We start from the raw sequence: 17,069 nt of genomic DNA, 5'->3' as shown, positions 1-17,069 counted from the left end.
ATCCTCGCCTTTGTCGCTATTTTTGACGCTTTTGTTCAAGAAGCTTTCAGATTTGGGTAAAGCCGAAGTGGAGGAAACGTGTTCGGCTCAGGCGGGGGTGAAGGGGGTTAAAAGTTCGGGAAACATCGGCTTTGAACTGGGGAAAAACCTGAATCGTTGTTGCCCCACGTGACGCCACATTGGCACGACGTCCTCTCGCGTCTCTCTCCTTTTTACGCACACGCGCTCCCCCTCGCCAGCCTCTCCTCGCTCACACGCGCCACAGCGGAGGCAGAAGCAGTCGGCACCACCACCACCAGCGAGCGCACCGTCTCTCCCTCAAACCTGCACCAGCGCAGCCGAGGATGAGCGCAGCGCCGCCGGCGGACCGTCTCCCCCTCTCCCGGGGCGCCCTCCGCGGTGCCTCCGCCTGACTCCACTTCTCCCCTCCATGCGCGCCCCATCCACCGGCCGGACAGGATGCGGCTGCTCGCGTTCGCCACTTTGTTTGGAGTGCTCTTCGACGGAGGTAAGTCCCACATTCCGCCGCGGAACTTTGCGAACTCTCGTGACACTTTATCGGGGTTTTAGAGGATTTAGTTCGTCAGAAAAAGCGGAAAAGCGTGGACGGAACGGAGGGAAATCTTAATCATCAATCTCACATTTTCCCAATTTAAAGTCAAAATTACCCCGGTTTTGAATCTTTACGAGAAAATGGGAGATAATGTGTCTGTTGTTTAGAGTTTTTAAATCGAAGGTGCACTTTCGAATATTTTGCAATAAAAGTACGATTTAAAAAAAAGGCTTCATTTGGATGAATGTGTTGGTGCCACGAAGATCATTCACTTTACAAAAAAAATAATTCAATGCAGACGAAATATTCTACATTTTTGCATCTTTTTCATGCGATATTGCAAAATGAGCACCTCCTATTGGGAAAATATGAAAAAAATAATCGGAATATCGAAACTGTGAAGATACGATTTTTTTTTTTCTTCTAAAGCGAGTGAACCCGAAATCTCGGCACAGCCTAAATCAGTGTTTTTCAACCACACTGCCGATATTGTCTGTTGTGTCTTGGGAAATTATCCACTTTCACCTAGATGGTTTTTTGAAGAAAAATGCATTATTATCCACAAATAATGTACCGTTTCGAGTGTCTGTGCTGTCTAATAATCAGCAGAGTAACCACTCTTCCATATCAGGTAGTTAATTTCTTTGAGACAAGAGAATTAGTGATGCTTTGAGGCATTGTTGCTAGCGAGACTATACAGTGTTCCTATTCAAGACACTTCGATGACTGAATATAGGCTACAGAGCTACATTTTCTAACATTTTCTGCTGGTGGTTGGCTCAAAAAAGGTTGAAAAACACTGGCCTAAATGAACGGTAAAGACGGAAGATAAAGGCGGTTTTAAGTCCCACGGAAACGTCTCATTGGGGTTTGGTTTTGCGATTCGAGCTGCGGTTTTAAACGTTTGAGAGACGACGGACGATTGCAGTGACCAAAAAATAATACAAAAAAGTGCTTGTGGTCTAAATGGTTCAGTGTTTGAGCAGAGCTGCACGATGTGAGGAAAAAATGCCGCGACCGACGACTATTTCGTGAGCTGGATTTCTTTCTTCCTCTCAATTCGATTAGACGAGCAGAGCACAGGTATGAGTTAAAGGTTCTCACATTAGGGACGTTTTACCTTTATTTGAGTCGTTTTGATGTATTTATGCACTTAATCTAGAAACAAGCTTTTGCGCTGAAAAGCAATTCCCGACACTTTTTTCGTTCACTCAGTTCCTGCATCATTTCGGATCATTGATTAAAAAGTCAGTCAGGTCTTGGATCATACGAGTTTTCCGGCATAAAACGAAATATAATCCATCTAAAAATGAGCCAGTCTTCCCGAAAGGTTCCCGGAATGGACCTTATATGATCTCTTTACAATCCGTTTTCCCATCAGATTGTGTCGAAAAACAAGACTCGGGGAAAATGAGACCTTTTTGGCCTCGTCAACCGACCGTGGAGTAGTCCTCCTCATCGCCCTCATTGATCCATCCATCATTGATCGACTGATTGATCATCCCTCACGCGGTTTCGAGTTTTCTCCCTTGATTGTCGTGCGTCATTGGCGAAACACCGAAGCGTCCGCCGCATTTTTAAAGCCCATAATCCATCACCGGGGGTTTCCTCACGGCGCCGTCGATTTGTTAGCTGGAAGTGAACGGCTTTGCGAGTGTCTTTTCATCACGTCGTGCCCATCACTGCCCGTAGAAGTAACTAGGTACCTTTTAGTGAAAATCAGTGTCGGAAATGTGGATGACGGCGCAATAGTCCCAGGCAGGAGGAGTGTCGTCGTGAACTGGGCTTTTTTTCCCCAAAAGTGGCCGCTCTCCTCGTCCTCTGATCTTCACTCTTCCGAAAACAACACTGAATCCTGACCCGTCCCGGCCTTATCTCGCTCCGCTCCCGGGTTATTAATGATAAAAAAACAGCCGCCCCGCCCGACGAGCCGCTCGGGGACTTTCTGATTTGTGGCCCGCGGTGATGAATGGACGTTTGATGTCTGGCTCGTCGTTATTAGGCTTGTTGGCCGAGACCTTTACGGTTTGGATTTTGATGGCCGAGATTAACGACCCCTGCCATTTCAATAATTACGCCGGCGATATCCTTCTCCTCCTCCTTCTTCTTCTTCTTCTTCCGCCGGGGTGCGAGTGGCCGTGGTGTTTAAACACAGAAAGGGCAGATGACGCGGGGGTCTATATGTGGATCAGTGCGGGACCCGGGGAGGGACGTGATGAGGATGTCGCCGTGTCAACGTTTGAATTTTTGTGAGAAAAGATGGAAGGAAACATCGTGGTTTGAAAGTGGAATTGCTTCGTTGCGCTCCTTCACCATCTACAATATGTTATTAGTGGGTTTACATCAGGGGTGTTAAACTCTTTTGGGTCATGGGCTGAAATCCAGCTTCCTTGGCGGGTCTCGGGCTGTATATAACGCGATAAATATCTGCACGTTCACAATGTAAACAAGAAAATACTATTGAGAGAACAATTTTCCAATAAATGAAATATATTGAGCTGTGAGTTTAAAATAGTGCTGATTTGGTCAAACGCCTGAGACTGTAATAATAATGGTTCACACTTGTATTGCGCTTTACAAGCCTGTGTCACAGGTTTCTCATAGTACAACACTGTTCATTCACTCCACACTCGGTCGTCCGTGGCTGGGTCTTCTGGGTGGATGCCAAGGCGTCTCCGGGCCAGAGACAAAGGGCCAGAACTGCCTTGTGTTCTTCCTTAAGCATTACAGGCGCTCACAGGTCAAACTAAAAACTACAGCTAAAAACTAAGAGCTACAGCCGTCCACTGCTTGGCCGTAAACGCGAAACAAATGCACATGCTCACCCCCCACTCCCCTACAACCCCTCTCCCTCCCCCTTCCTGGCCGTGGAGTCGATCTGGTTGGAGGACAAAGTGTGTCTCTTAAATCCACCAAGTGGCAAGATCTCTAAGTGCACTCCTTCCTACTAAAAGCAAAATGTCATATGTCGCTATAGAGAACAAGGCCGGGCCCATAGTCCCTCCTGCGTGACCTGGGTCTTCAGTGAGGCCTCCCAGTGGAACATGCCCTCCTGAGGGAGGGACCAGGAGGCATCTGAAACAGATGTCTGAGCCACCTCAGTTGGCTCCACTCGATGTGAAGGAGCAGCGGCTCCACCATGAGCTCCTCACCCTCAGCAGCCCAGTGAAGGAAACTCATTTTGACCGCTTGATCTGTGATCTTGTCCTTTCGGTCATGACTCGATCTCGTGACCGGGAACGTAGGACACTCCACCGACCTGGAGAATAATTGCTATTGAATGGAAATTGCAATTTGATCTGGAAATTGCAATCTGTCTCCTCTTTTAAATGTTAGAGGCCCCAGTTGTTTTTGTTTTTTTTTTATAACAAAGATTTACCTTGTACATTTTTTGCAGTGGTCCACGTTTAAAACATCCTCATTCTTCAGATGTTTAGATTTCACAACTTTCAGGGAGCAACACTGTCACCTTTGATAAAATGTTATATTATCCAAAAGTTCTGCATTTACAGTAAGGGCAAAACTAAGTTTGTTAGTCTGTTCTAAAAAAGTCTGGCATGTCTTAAATCAGTCAGGTTTGTAGAAACCGATCTTATTGCCAGCACATAAAAGTTATAAAAACCTTCGGAGAGGCCATCTACTTGTACTTTGCCATATGATTTCTGTTCTGTCATGGTTATATAAGCTGTTTGTGCAAATGTCCTATAAATGTTCTGGTCAAAGTACTGTTAGGCAGTTCTGGTCAGAATAATGTCAGACTGACCAATCAATAAGGTTAATGATTAACCTGTTAAACTTGTTTTGCCCAAAACTGCACGTATTATCTGAGTCAAAAGTCGGGTTGTACGTCTGGTTTAGAGGCAGGACTAAGTATATAATGACAGGACAAACTTCCATAGACAGACTTCCAATCGAATGCTTGTTTAGCTGTATCTTGTATTTCAACAGGTTCTATTGTATCTTTAATCGCGTTTCAGAGTCGTTTTCAGGGAAACAAAACCACAATTAGATACGAGTCTCCAAATATGTGCAGCCCTACTAAATGAATGAAATCCTGACAAAAGCTTCACTTTCTTAAGAGTGAAAAATTCTCGTCGTTGAAAACCACATTGACCAAATCCCAAAGCTGTCCAAAACCTTTTCACAACCTCAGGCCTGCAGCTGTGCCATCGTCTTTCAGCCTCTTTGTAAATGCTCTTTTATCGCCCGTAAAGAAGACGTTTTCGAATCTCCTCAGTGAAATCTCCTCTCCGTTTCTCTGCCACCATAGACCTACAAAGTCCCCCAAGACTCTGTAACACGTCATTATAAGGCACAGCTATAAAGAACTAACAAACACAGGCTCTTCATGAACTGATAATGAACTAATGAGGAACTAACCATGAATAAAAAGTTTGTTCACAAGTAGGTATGTCATTTGTAAACCTTTCAGGGACAGTTTCCTCAGACTCCTACTCGCGCCTCTGGAATCTGACAAGTGTTGAAACGAGGAATCCAATTGCACGAGCCCTTTTTGGAGCGTTGGCGCCTAAGGAAGCAAAATCTATAAAAGCTTTCGGCACAAAGAGTCGGAGAATGGGAAAAGGGTGTCAAACAAGGCTGCTAATCATTTGTGAAAGCGAAAAGGGGATCCGACAGAAATTAAAAACGCCGTCTTCATTTGAGCAAAGGCAGTCGGAGGAATGTTTCAGGCATTGCCATTCCGAAAGAGTCCGTCAAGGTTTCTAAAGATGTTGAGGCACTAAACTCCTACAAGAGTCGCATTGTAACTTTTTTTCCCAAGCAAGAGAAGGATTAACAGTTTGAGGGAAGATTGAAATACAGTTTCGACTGCCAAACACTGACATAACAAAAGACAACTCAAAGACAAAGTCACACACTCATATTTCGTTGGATCGTGGTTTTGATTTGAGTACAGATTCTGCCAGATTGATTTCCGTTCCAGTATTGCGGTTAAACATTCCTCAAAGATCGTTTATTTTTTACTAAGGATGGAAGAGTCGATCATTCCAGTTTCCAATAATTCGTTGGCCAGGTCTTTACCCAAATTTGATCAGTTTCTACATCAGTCTCCTTCGATTTTTCCTTCATCCGATGCCAATTGATTTGACTCTTCTCAATAACAGTCACTTGGACCGGAGGAAAGACAATTCAATGAAAACTAGCAAACTTTGGGACCATTTTGAGGTTGTAAAACTCATTGGAACATGATGGAACTTTCTGCGTGAGGGTGTGTGGACTTTTTAAACACAGAGGCGCACTCAGGCGAAGGAAAATCTGCCTAAAAGGCTCTCAAAAACTGCCCCAAACCGCTCCGGGCGATCGTAATTTCCAATGTACATATAATGCTGAATGAGCCATTTCCACTGCGTCAGGGCATAAATAGTTCACTCCGTTCAAAACAATACGTGATGCTTTTACTCATAAAAAAAGGGCAAGCGAGGCTGAATACCAATTCGAATGAGTATATTCAATCCGAAATGAATAAAGTTCTGTCAAAACTCAGTCTCTTTTTATATGCTTGAGGCAGTTTTGGAAGCACTGCTTGATTACAGAGCCACTGCGGACTCTCTCTACTGTCTTTCCCACAGAAACCCAGCTCTGGTGGCCTTGGATTGGGGGGTTTGCTTTACCCAATTGGGATTTTTATGAAAGTATAAGCTAAAAATACAGCTCTACCAAAACCCATGGACAGTTTTCCTTTCGTTAACAAAAACCTTTGCCAGTTACATATTAATAAAGAGTTACCAAAACGTTCACTAATCCATTGTTCTTCCAAAAAATAACCGCTTTCTTCAAAACGTTACTTCTGTTAAAACTTAGAGCAAAGAATATTCCACTTCTCGTCGTGTTCGGTGCCGATTTCTTGCAACCGATATGGATTTACTGTTGAAATCTGACGCTTTCCCTTGTGTGCCATGCAGGAGATGTCCTTCAGATCCAGTGTTACCAGTGTGAGGAGATGAGCACCAACGACTGCTCCACCCCCGAGTTCATCGTCAACTGCACCGTCAACGTGCAGGACATGTGCCAGAAGGAGGTGCTGGTCAAACCCAACGGTACGGGACTCGACAGGACACCCTTAAAGACCATGGCTAGCGTTTTTGCTCACTGACCACTTTGGCTAGTTTTATTAAAGTCTTCCTCCTCTTACCCGAATGGTCAAATGTTAGTCTCATAAAGATTTTGGTGAAAACTGAGGTCTCAAAGATCACTGTAGGCATTTGTTGGCTTGTAACTGGTCTAAAGTGGGCTGAAAACAGAGCCAAGAATACCTAAATATGAAGCAGTGTGACTCTGGAGAGAAGAATGAGTTTTTTTACTTTTTATAGCCACAATTGAATTTGTTTTGATGGTTGTTGTTTTTTCACCATGATTAAAGCTCATAGTGACTAGTGAGGGCTTGCCAAAATAGAAATCCACATGTTTTTAGCCGGTTTGCTTCTTTATATATCAAGCCCCTGTTGCTGACTTTGTGGTTTCTCTAAATAATGCACATTCATATTTGCCCGTATACCTTTATCCAACTGGAGAGTGGCCAATTAGATTTTCGCCCAAGCACATACTGTGATATCATTGTAATTGTATAAAGGATTTTAGCACTTTATTCTCACCCACACTTGTTTTCTTCACACCTCAGTGTTCACCTGCAAATGAATTCGTGTTTTTCGGACCAGTGTTGCTTGGTCAACCTCCAAATCCCACATAAAATGACCAGAGTAGCCAAAGATAGTGGAAGAATAACACATTTTGCCAAATCAAACCCTTCAAATCGTCTTCTCCCGCTGCGATAACTCAAAATACTAACCCATTGTTATTGAAGAAAGCCACTTATTTTTATTTTCAACCAGCCGCGTTCCTGCTAATGCCTTCCTCCCGCTGCGCAGCCGTTCCCCAAGGTCAAAGAGATGAGAACAACTATGAGCTAGCGTACTGCTGCATGAAGCGCTTCACCATTGGCTAAAGAAAAAAAAAAAAAAAATCAATCAACACACCGCACCAGGGGAGCCGAGCGAGGTACTCCGCGGCGCTGGCCCTCTCAAATGTAATGCACTTGATATAATCCCGGATAAAGTCAGTGGAGATTGATGGCTCGGGTCCGCTAATGCGCCGCCCGGGCCACCCAACGGCACCGGGATGAAAGTTAGAGCTCTCTTTATCTCCCCGATAGAAGGTGACCGTCTAGAAACCGGAGACGCGCGACGATTCCGTGTCATTTTTGTCATTCAGGCCGCGGGGATACGAGTTATGAAGGCAATTTGCTTGATGTGGACTAGGGGCGAATTAACGTAACTACTTCGGCTGACCAAAGAGGGAGGGGCGGCCATAAACAAGTCTAAAAACACTTAAGGAATTGTCTGCGTGCTACTATGACGTTTTAAAGGATGTCCCAAATGCTTCTGTAAGTAATGTTGGCGGAATTGGACCGATAGAAGGCTGAAAAAGAAACGGTCAAACTCATACCAGAATCTGTTGATGTCTAAAGTCCAGCTGAAGATTTGCCTTTTAAGACATTGCTTCTAGTAAGTTTGCGAATTTCTGTGCTGCCATAGTTATGACAACAGGTCCTATCTTTTACAGCTAAAAGCTCACTGAATTTAGAGATTTTCTGGATGTTTTGGGGAAATATTTTGAGGTCTGTATAATTTTTTAGCTTCAGATTTGTTACATTTTTCTGAGACATGTTGGCGATTTGCTTAATGTCGACCAGGCAGATTAACGTACAACGTTTAAAGGACGTCCCAAATGCTTCTGTAAGTGATGTTGGCGGAAATGGACCAAGAGAAGACTAAAATACAAACAGTGAAACTACAGTAAAGCAAAAAAAATTTTTGGGTCTCAAGTTCATGTTTAGCTGCAGATTTGGTCATTCTGGCTGTTATAAGACATCGCTTCAAGTAACTTTGCGAATTTCTGTGCTGCCATAGTTATAACAACAAGTCCTATCTTTTGGTGTTTGAAGCTCAATGAATTTTGAGATTTTCAGGATTTTTTGGGAAATATTTTAAGGTCCGTCTAATTTTTGGCTTCAGAATTGCTACCATTTTAGGAGTCATTAAGTCGATTTGCTTGATGTAGACCAAGACAAATTAACGTAGCTACTCCAGCTGATCAAAGAGGGTGGGGCGGGCCATAAACAAGTCTAACAACATTTAGCATGATGTTTAATGGCTGTCCAGGATGTTTGTATAAATGATATCAGTGCAGCTGGACTCTTGGGAAGGCTGAGACGGCTTGAAAGCATAATTGTGATTAAGCCAATAACTCATTTGTTGGCTTCTGACTTAGTGATGATCTGATCCAGCCAGTTCCGAAAAAAGTCAGAAAAAAATCTCAAGGCCCCCCCCCCCAATTAAAATATATTTATGAATGAATTTGTTGTTTTACAGCGAGAATTACATTTAAAAGCAACATTTAGCCATGACTGTTGGCTACTGGTTTAAAGTCATAAAACGTAGCAAAGAAACGTACATTTCCTTGAAAAATATATTATTTTCATTGTACTTGTTTTGGAGATAAGCTACACACACACTTTGGGAACCACTGGTCTGATCAATACCAAATTATTGATATTACTGAAGCCAGCAAACATCAATACTTATTGAATTGACTCTTTAATTGGTTTTTCCCTGCATTATTTAAAAGGTTTAGATTAACTATCATTAGTGGTTTGGAGAAATGACCTTTTTCTGACTCTTCTCCACTAAGTTCAAGCTTAACATTTTGGTCTTGTTCATTTCTAGAGTTTTGGTATTGGAATCGATAGGATCAAAACAGGCCCTATCAAATCACAACAAAAATCCCTGGTATCGCCCATCCCTACTCAGTGTTGTCCAAAAAATTATTTAACCCAATTGTGTAAAAGTACATGTTGCAAAGCATTTAGCCTGTCCAATAAAAACAAGTTTGACATTTATGATGTAGCGTTGTAGTTTTAGCAGTTGATTCATTGGAATAACAGAAACATAAAAGACTGTGTTTCAAATTCAAAATGATTTTCCTCTGCACATACACAGCCATCTTGTTGGGATTTTAAAGATCCTATATTGTACTTTATCCTGACTTTTTAAATTATGATTGGACTTATGTTTGGGTCTCCTTCAGTAATATGTGTAATACGTGAAAGAAAAACGTCCAAAACCTCAGAGAAAGTCGATTTAACTTGTTGTAGGGACCCTTTAAACTCCTTTAAACTACTTTGTTGGTGTAGCAGGAGTTTGGAAGGTACTGAGCCATGGCCATTAGCTTGATGTAGACCAGTGCAGACGGTTAACATTACTGCTGACTACAGAGGGAGGGGCGGCCATAAACAAGTCTAGAAACACTTAAGGAATTATCTTTGTTGTGTAAATGACATTTAAAGGATGTCGGAAATGAAATCCAAACGCTCCTATAAAAGACATTGGATCCATTTGACTTTTTGATGTGCCCAGTGAAAAAGTCACTGCAGGGAAGACTAGGGCGTAGTTGTTTCCCCTGCTTTTATTGTGTTTGTTTAGTATTGTTTTAGTTTGTATTGCAAATATTCCAACACTGAAGGGATCTATTATTCCCCTAGTCTTGATCAACCCATGGGTGTCGGTTTGTCCCATTCCCTACCAACCTCACAAGAGGTAGCCTGGCTAGATTATTTTACTTAACTTCTCAAAATCAAGAACAAACATACTTCTTTCAGCAGCTATTCCGAGATTGCTTTTTGCGGTATATTATGCCCATCAGCGTCTTGTTCCGTAAACCTTGTGTTCTTTCATTCCTCCCTGCACCTCCTGACCCTTCTTCTCCGGCACATCCCCACTCGAAGACGTCATTACGAGCTCCACCAGAAAAGACACAATGAAGGTTATCTGGGCGATGGACGCACAGGAAGCACATGCAAACAGAAGCTTTTCATTTCTTCAAGCTGCGTCTAAGTGCGGTGAACTCGGATGACACCGTCTCCGTCTTCCCATTCATCTCGACACAAAAGACTCTCCATCAACTCCCCGCGACGGGCATTAGATTAGCCCGTGCTGCCTTACGGAAAACAGAAGCGCGTAGCTAGAGTTCGCGTGATTCATCGCGGGTAGACGGCCGATCTGCGCTGTATATTATTGATGGCATTTCCCGATAAGCAAAAAGAAAAGTTGAGTGGAGGTCGATCGGAGTCCTCGTGTTGGCACAGGGCTGCAGGTGAATGGATGAGATGTCGTAAAATCACTTTCGGAAGGTTTAGCCGTTTGTTTGAAGTTCTCTTTTAACTATTTGCCTCTGATCCTCTATAAACTCTGCACCAAACACAAAGGCTACTGTATAAGGTTAGTGTATTTGTGCTACAAGCAGGCTATGGTACTTTTCAAACGCTAATATTTTCTTCTTGAGTCAAATTGATAAGGATTCTGCCGTACTGTCTCTCAAAAATATCTGCGATGTGCTTGAATATATTCTCAACTCGACTTTACGCCTCAATACGAGCCCTGCTCTTCCATCTAAACCTGTCTGAGGAGAACTGTGAGTCTGAAGGGCAGAGACGGCTGAAGCAGAGACTCTTCAGACTCGGACAAAAGCCTCGATGCAGATTTTAAAGCTATAAAGAAACTCTTCTGGTTCTTTTGAAAATGTCCGCCCTCGTGCTTTGTGAGAGTCTGGAAGTAAAAACATGTTCCTTCCTCCTGGTGGTCATCGTCACGGGTCTTTCTGGTGTGATAAAACTTTCCAATGGGATTAAATGCTGTGTAGTACATGTTTGATGCCATTGGGTAACAAATAGTGGCCCGGGTCACGGAATCCTTTTCTTTTTATCAACTGAAAAAGTACAGAAACACTACCTGAGTCAGTTGTGGTGTTTATTTAATATGTGTTCTCTGTCCTGGGCTGCCCCCTGGACTCTGTGGAGGAGGTGAGGGACAGGAGGGTGTTAGCCAAGCTCACCTCCATCATGGACAACACCTCCCACCCACTGCACGGGACTGTAGAGGAGCTGAGCAGCTCTTTCAGTGGCAGACTGAGACACCCTCAGTGCTGTCAGACTGTACAAGACTGTAAAGTAACATGTGCAGTAACCCCCCCTTTGCAAAACTACGTTCAATAATCTCTGTATCAGCGCCACTTATTGACAACCTGCACAAGGACTGTAAACTTTGCACTGCCAATACTGACCTTGATAATGTAATCTGTTCTATTTTTTATGTAATTCTAATTTCATTTTCTTATCGTTTATATTTCTGCTTTTACTCATTGTACATAATATTCCTCTTTTTAATATTTAACTACATTTCCTGTCTATTTTGCACATCCTTATTGAGAGCCAAATATAGTATATAAAGTGAATTTCTCCATTGTGAGATCAATAAAGGATTATCTTATAAAACAAATAAAGAAAACTATGCTCCCATGGCTCAGACATTATAGATGAGGAACACGGCTTTCATCTTAAGGCAGAGGTTCTTACACTAATATGTATACCGTGGTGGTTCCTGGGCTTCTTCAGGTGGTACTTGGGGGGGGGGGTTTCTGTAATCTTAGACTTTATTCGTCTTGTTATTTTCATATATACACAATAGTAATGCATTTAAGTTCTGGTTTAGACTTGGTTTACATCCTAATGACATATAATTTGGTGGATTTTTGATGAATTTTTGGTGCTTTTTGGATTATCTATGACTTGGTGGTACTTAGTAAGTCAAATATTGGTGTGAAGATTTTGGAAACCACAGTCGTAGGGTGAATGTGGGCCATGGACTGAACTGTAGTCGGTTAGAGGTCGTCATGAACTGCATGTGAGATGGGAATGTTTTCTTTTGTCTATTGTATTGTAGCTTATTGTATGTAGGATAGTCTGTTTCTATAGAATTCAAAAGATAGTTTTACATCACTATCATCTCCCTTCAGCCCTGGATCTATCTCTTCCAGGCATGGGGGTGGATCTTGTGGTTCTCTTGTGGACCATACATTGCTTTTTTGTTTCACTGTTTCAATGTTGTGTAATTCAAGTAATTTAAAGTAAATGTAGTCATACTTTGTGTCGCTCAGGTTGTAACAGAAAGCTAAAGGAGGTAGAGACACAAAAGTATTTGGGAGCCACTGCAATGACACAGCAGAGAAACGCCCTGGAGCAGTGGAGAGCAAGATAATGTCACTACTGCACTTGGCCCCAGTCACAACCCGATATCTCCTCCCCCCGCAGACCTCCACACTGACACAGGCCGCTTAAACCCAAGCAGACAGAAAGTCAATACCCGGAGCTGTGAAGTCCTATGAAAATGACACTTTATTTTCCAACCTAATTAAAATCTGAACGCTACGGTTTTCTCAGCTTTATCTGAAATTTCTGTCATAAACTTTCTGTGTTCGGGTACACACAGGTCACAGCATAAACACGCTTTGGAAAGTAGTTGGCACTGAACCTCTTTCCTGTGTATACACCGCCACCTACTGGGCAATGCCTGTAACTGCAGTACTTAGCATTGTACTGTATATTCCTTGAACATTTCATTTTAAAGCGCATATGAGTAAGAATTTGCTTTTCTAATTATATGGGAAAATGCTGTTACTATGAGAATCATTTTCATTTTCACACTTTTATCCTTTACTTTCGTCCCTGCAGCCATGTTGGATTTTCACACACTTGTCTTTGTCTCGTAGGAATCCACTACCGAAAGTCGTGCGCGTCGTCCGGGGCGTGCCTGATCGCCTCCTCGGGGTACCAGCAGTTCTGCACGGGGCGCCTCAACTCGGTGTGCATCACCTGCTGCAACACCCCGCTCTGCAACGGGCCCAAGCGGAAGAGGCCCGTCCAGAACGCGGCCTCCAGACCGGGCGGGCGACACCTGCTAACGCTGCTGGGCGCGGCTACGCTAGCCACGGCTACGCTAGCCACGCTGCTGCTCTCCACGTAGATACACACACCTGGTAATGAAGCAGGGGCCGCTCGAAAGCACAGGCAGAAAATGTGCCAGTTTATCAAATCAGAAAACATCTGTGGTGTTGTTTCATTGTTCAGCAGAGAGTTGGTTACAAACGACAGGCTTAATGGCTCGTTTCTTAGGCGTAATCATGCACAAGATTAAAAATGCGACTTAAAAAAAAAAAGTAGACGATGGTGTGTATAATTTGGGTTTCTATTTTACAAAACACAATCAGACAATGAGGCTAAATGTTTGCCAGTGTTTATAGGGTTTTAGCCTATGGTTAGCAGAGGGGTAGGCAACGTCAGGCCCAAGGGCCAAATCCGGCCCTCCAGCATAGAAGCTCTGGCACTCAGGATTTTTTAAATGATTTTGAAGATGAAATTATTACACAAATCAGAGGTCAAATGCCTGTTTCAGTATGCTAAAAATGTGGAAAATACAGTCAAAATAAATTAAAATTTCTAAACAAAACACCCAATTAGGTCATGTGTAGGGTTGAGTACCCGAACGATGCTTTATCTGATAACTATTCTAAAATATGTGTCGTCTAGAACCAGAAAACAGATCAATAATGTGTGGAAGATCTGCACATTTATAATATCGGGTTCATCTCCAATGACAGGGAATGTGTGAAGCTTGATGATAATTTGGGGGGAAATGTGGCTAAAAACAAGGAAAAATTGTGTTAAAACTGTTTTTATTGGGGGGAAAAGGACAAAAATAGGGAATCAACTTGGGGAAATTAGTAAGAAGGAAAAAAACAATTGCAAAAACAACAGAAGAATGATTGAGTGAAATGGGGGAAACATTGGGCAAGAAATTGAAAACATAGGGGGAAAAAATGGGGAAAACAATTTGATTTGCGCTGAAACAAAGTCTGTTCCTTCAATGTTGTCCCTGAACTAACAGTATCAAAGCCTGTTTTTTTTTCCCCCACCTGCTTTAGAACCTAAAGTTTTTTTCTCTGGTGTCGTTTAACAGTATGGCTGTAATCATGTACAGACAACGTTGGCATTTGTAGAAAATGGTGCTTTACTTTGGGCTTAAATTGGCAGGTCCGGCCTTTGGTCTTTTTACAATGAAGAAAATCAACCTCCGCCAAGCTAACTTGCCGACCCCTGGTTTAGCACATCGTTAGCCACATAGCATAATTGACTAATTTTTCACTGTTTTTGAAAAACAAGAAAAAAGACAAAATGACTTGGCAATTATGCTATGTGGCTAACGACATGTGCTTCTGTTTACACAACCTATAGAGTTTGGGAAAAATCCACCTTTACCAGGAAGATCTGCCATGTCTGTGGCCGTTTGCATTTTCCACAGACTAACATTAGCTGCAAAAAGCATAAAAAGTGAAGAATAAAAGCCGTGGAACAACTCCGTTACGTCTTGGGTTAATACTGGTAAATAGGCTACATGTAACACACTGGTGTTCTAGTGTTTTAATGTGAACAAAAACTCCATTATTTTACCTTTCATTATTGTTACTAATCCCATGATGCTTTGCGATCTACTACTACTACTGCTACTACGATTTTAACTCAAGTGGAAGTAAAGAGCAGTGAGTACAGAGTGTATTTGATACATTACTGTTAGCAGTAGCAAATTGTAGCATAACATTTTGAATGTGTGTTTTAGTGTCAAAATTGGACAAAACAAAACAGAAAATATGGAAATCCTGATGTTTCCAAATAATACACGCTGAAATCAAATAAAAAAAACAATGTTGTTATTTAATGAGTTATTTAAAGTTGCATTCCGTTACATCAACACGGAGCTCTTGTGACTTTCATACTATTCACTCAGGCTGAAAAGAATAACGCAATGCTGCCAATCACTTTAACATTACTGCTACATCCAAATACTCAAGTAAAAGTACTGTATATTAAAACTACTCAAAGACACAGTACATGTTCCCTGAAACCCGCCTCTGTGATGATTTACTGACCCCTTGTGGCTGGAATAAGGATTTGGAAATCTGCTCATAGACAGACCAGCTGGGGAATCTCGGCTTGTTGAGCAAAACATACATTTAAAAAAGTCCTCATATGTTGGTGTAAACTCTCCTCTTTGTTTTTAAATGTATAAACATTTCATGAGCCGCCTAAATGTAAAAATGTGAAATAACTGAAACACAATAATGATTCCTTGCCTTTTCTTTGCCATAGTTCCTCGAGATCCGGAAACGTGCGGCTCCAAATGTACAGGATGACAGGCGGCTTCCTCTCTTTGGCATTTCGACCGCACAAATGAACTGTCGGAGACGGCGCAGCAGAGTGGATATAAACACAGTGACTGTGGACTAATCGCGTTCCAAACCCGTCGAACGTTTGAGTCTTGGCGACGGAGCGGATCGCGCTGGTTTCTCCGGGACGTGGCACTCGCAGGACGGACTGTACATTTACATGGTCGGATGCTTGTTTTGCGTGCCATTCTCCTGTTATTTTTGTGTTAGATATGTTCCTTAGGGGCCTCCGTCAGGACGCCGAACGCACTTTGATTGTAAAAAATGTGAAATAAATGGTTTATCATCTCCTACAACACATCGGAATTCAATTTGTTGTGTGTCGGTGTTGAGCTGGAGACAATGAGGTGATGAGTGTCATAAAGATCGGATGTGAAACATACATATCCAATAAAGAAAGGATTTGGTACAGAGGCCTATGGATTTCATCAACCTGTTTGGAGTGAAAAAAACGAGGGTAAGAAAGCTGTCAATAAAGACATGAATGTAGCCTAAGTGAATTCAACATTTATGTTCCTTTAACCTCTTAACTCCCACCTGAACGGATCCCATTTTCTCCAGTTTGGCTTTACCCTAATCAAAAAGATTCTTGGGAAAAAAGCACCAAAAATGTGACAAAAATTCATCAAAAATGTGACAAAAATGTGACAAAAACTCAACAAAAATGTGACAAAAACTCAACAAAAATGTGACAAAAACTCAACAAAAATGTGACCAAAAAAACCATACAAAAGGTGACAACACAGCAACAACGTGAGGAAAAAGGTCAGTTTTGTGGGTCTTAGCTTTCAAATGAGGTGTTACCCAGCCAAAAGCAGTACTAAGTAACTCTTCCCCCTAGAGGCCATAAGCGCAACTGCAGGTGTCGTAGCAAGTTACGATGTTTTAACTTATTAATTGTCTTGGAGAGTAAATACTACGCTGACAGGAAAGGCGAAGGGAGAGAGGGATATTGTACATCCAATTGTAACAGGGTGCACTTTGCACCACAAGGCGGCGCCAGCGTGCTAGCCGATAAAAACTCCGCAACTTCCCCTTGCGCGCTCTCGGACTTCCGTCTAGCGTGTTGTGGCGTTTGTGCCGTGATGCCCCGTCCTCTGCGATGCCAGGTAGTAGATGCAAGATTATTTCTGTCCTAAACTTATTGTCAGCAAAGATCCTAATGTAGTTTCCTCTGTAGTACTGTTGTGAGCTCCCGCCATCATGGACTACGGAGATGTGGTTTTGTTTTTAATTGAGAAAATCATGACACTGATGAAATGAACAGAAACTAAGCTAACGTATGAACAACAAAATAAAAACTGTTAACTTAAATATAACTTCTGTCTCTGCCTCAATCAACGAACCTGTGTGCTTTTGGTGCTAAGTTAAACTTAGGTGGCGT

At 42.4% G+C, this 17,069-nt stretch overlaps 1 protein-coding gene across 1 annotated transcript; it reads left to right on the top strand.

Moving 5' to 3' along the window:
• The first annotated feature begins 253 nt into the window (after nt 1–253).
• On the top strand, nt 254–16,002 carry LOC306982122 (ly6/PLAUR domain-containing protein 1-like). Its single transcript, XM_079581926.1, has 4 exons — nt 254–508; nt 6,478–6,612; nt 13,175–13,441; nt 15,609–16,002. The coding sequence occupies exons 1-3, from the start codon at nt 460–462 to the stop codon at nt 13,426–13,428; spliced, it is 438 nt and encodes a 145-aa protein (XP_079438052.1). The 5' UTR covers nt 254–459; the 3' UTR covers nt 13,429–13,441; nt 15,609–16,002.
• The last annotated feature ends 1,067 nt before the right edge of the window (nt 16,003–17,069 follow it).

This window comes from Gobius niger (assembly GCF_951799975.1).
Source record: "Gobius niger genome assembly, chromosome: 23".
Taxonomy (NCBI): domain Eukaryota; kingdom Metazoa; phylum Chordata; class Actinopteri; order Gobiiformes; family Gobiidae; genus Gobius; species Gobius niger.
Note: the sequence above shows the minus strand (reverse complement) of the source record. Positions and strands in the feature narration are given on the sequence as shown.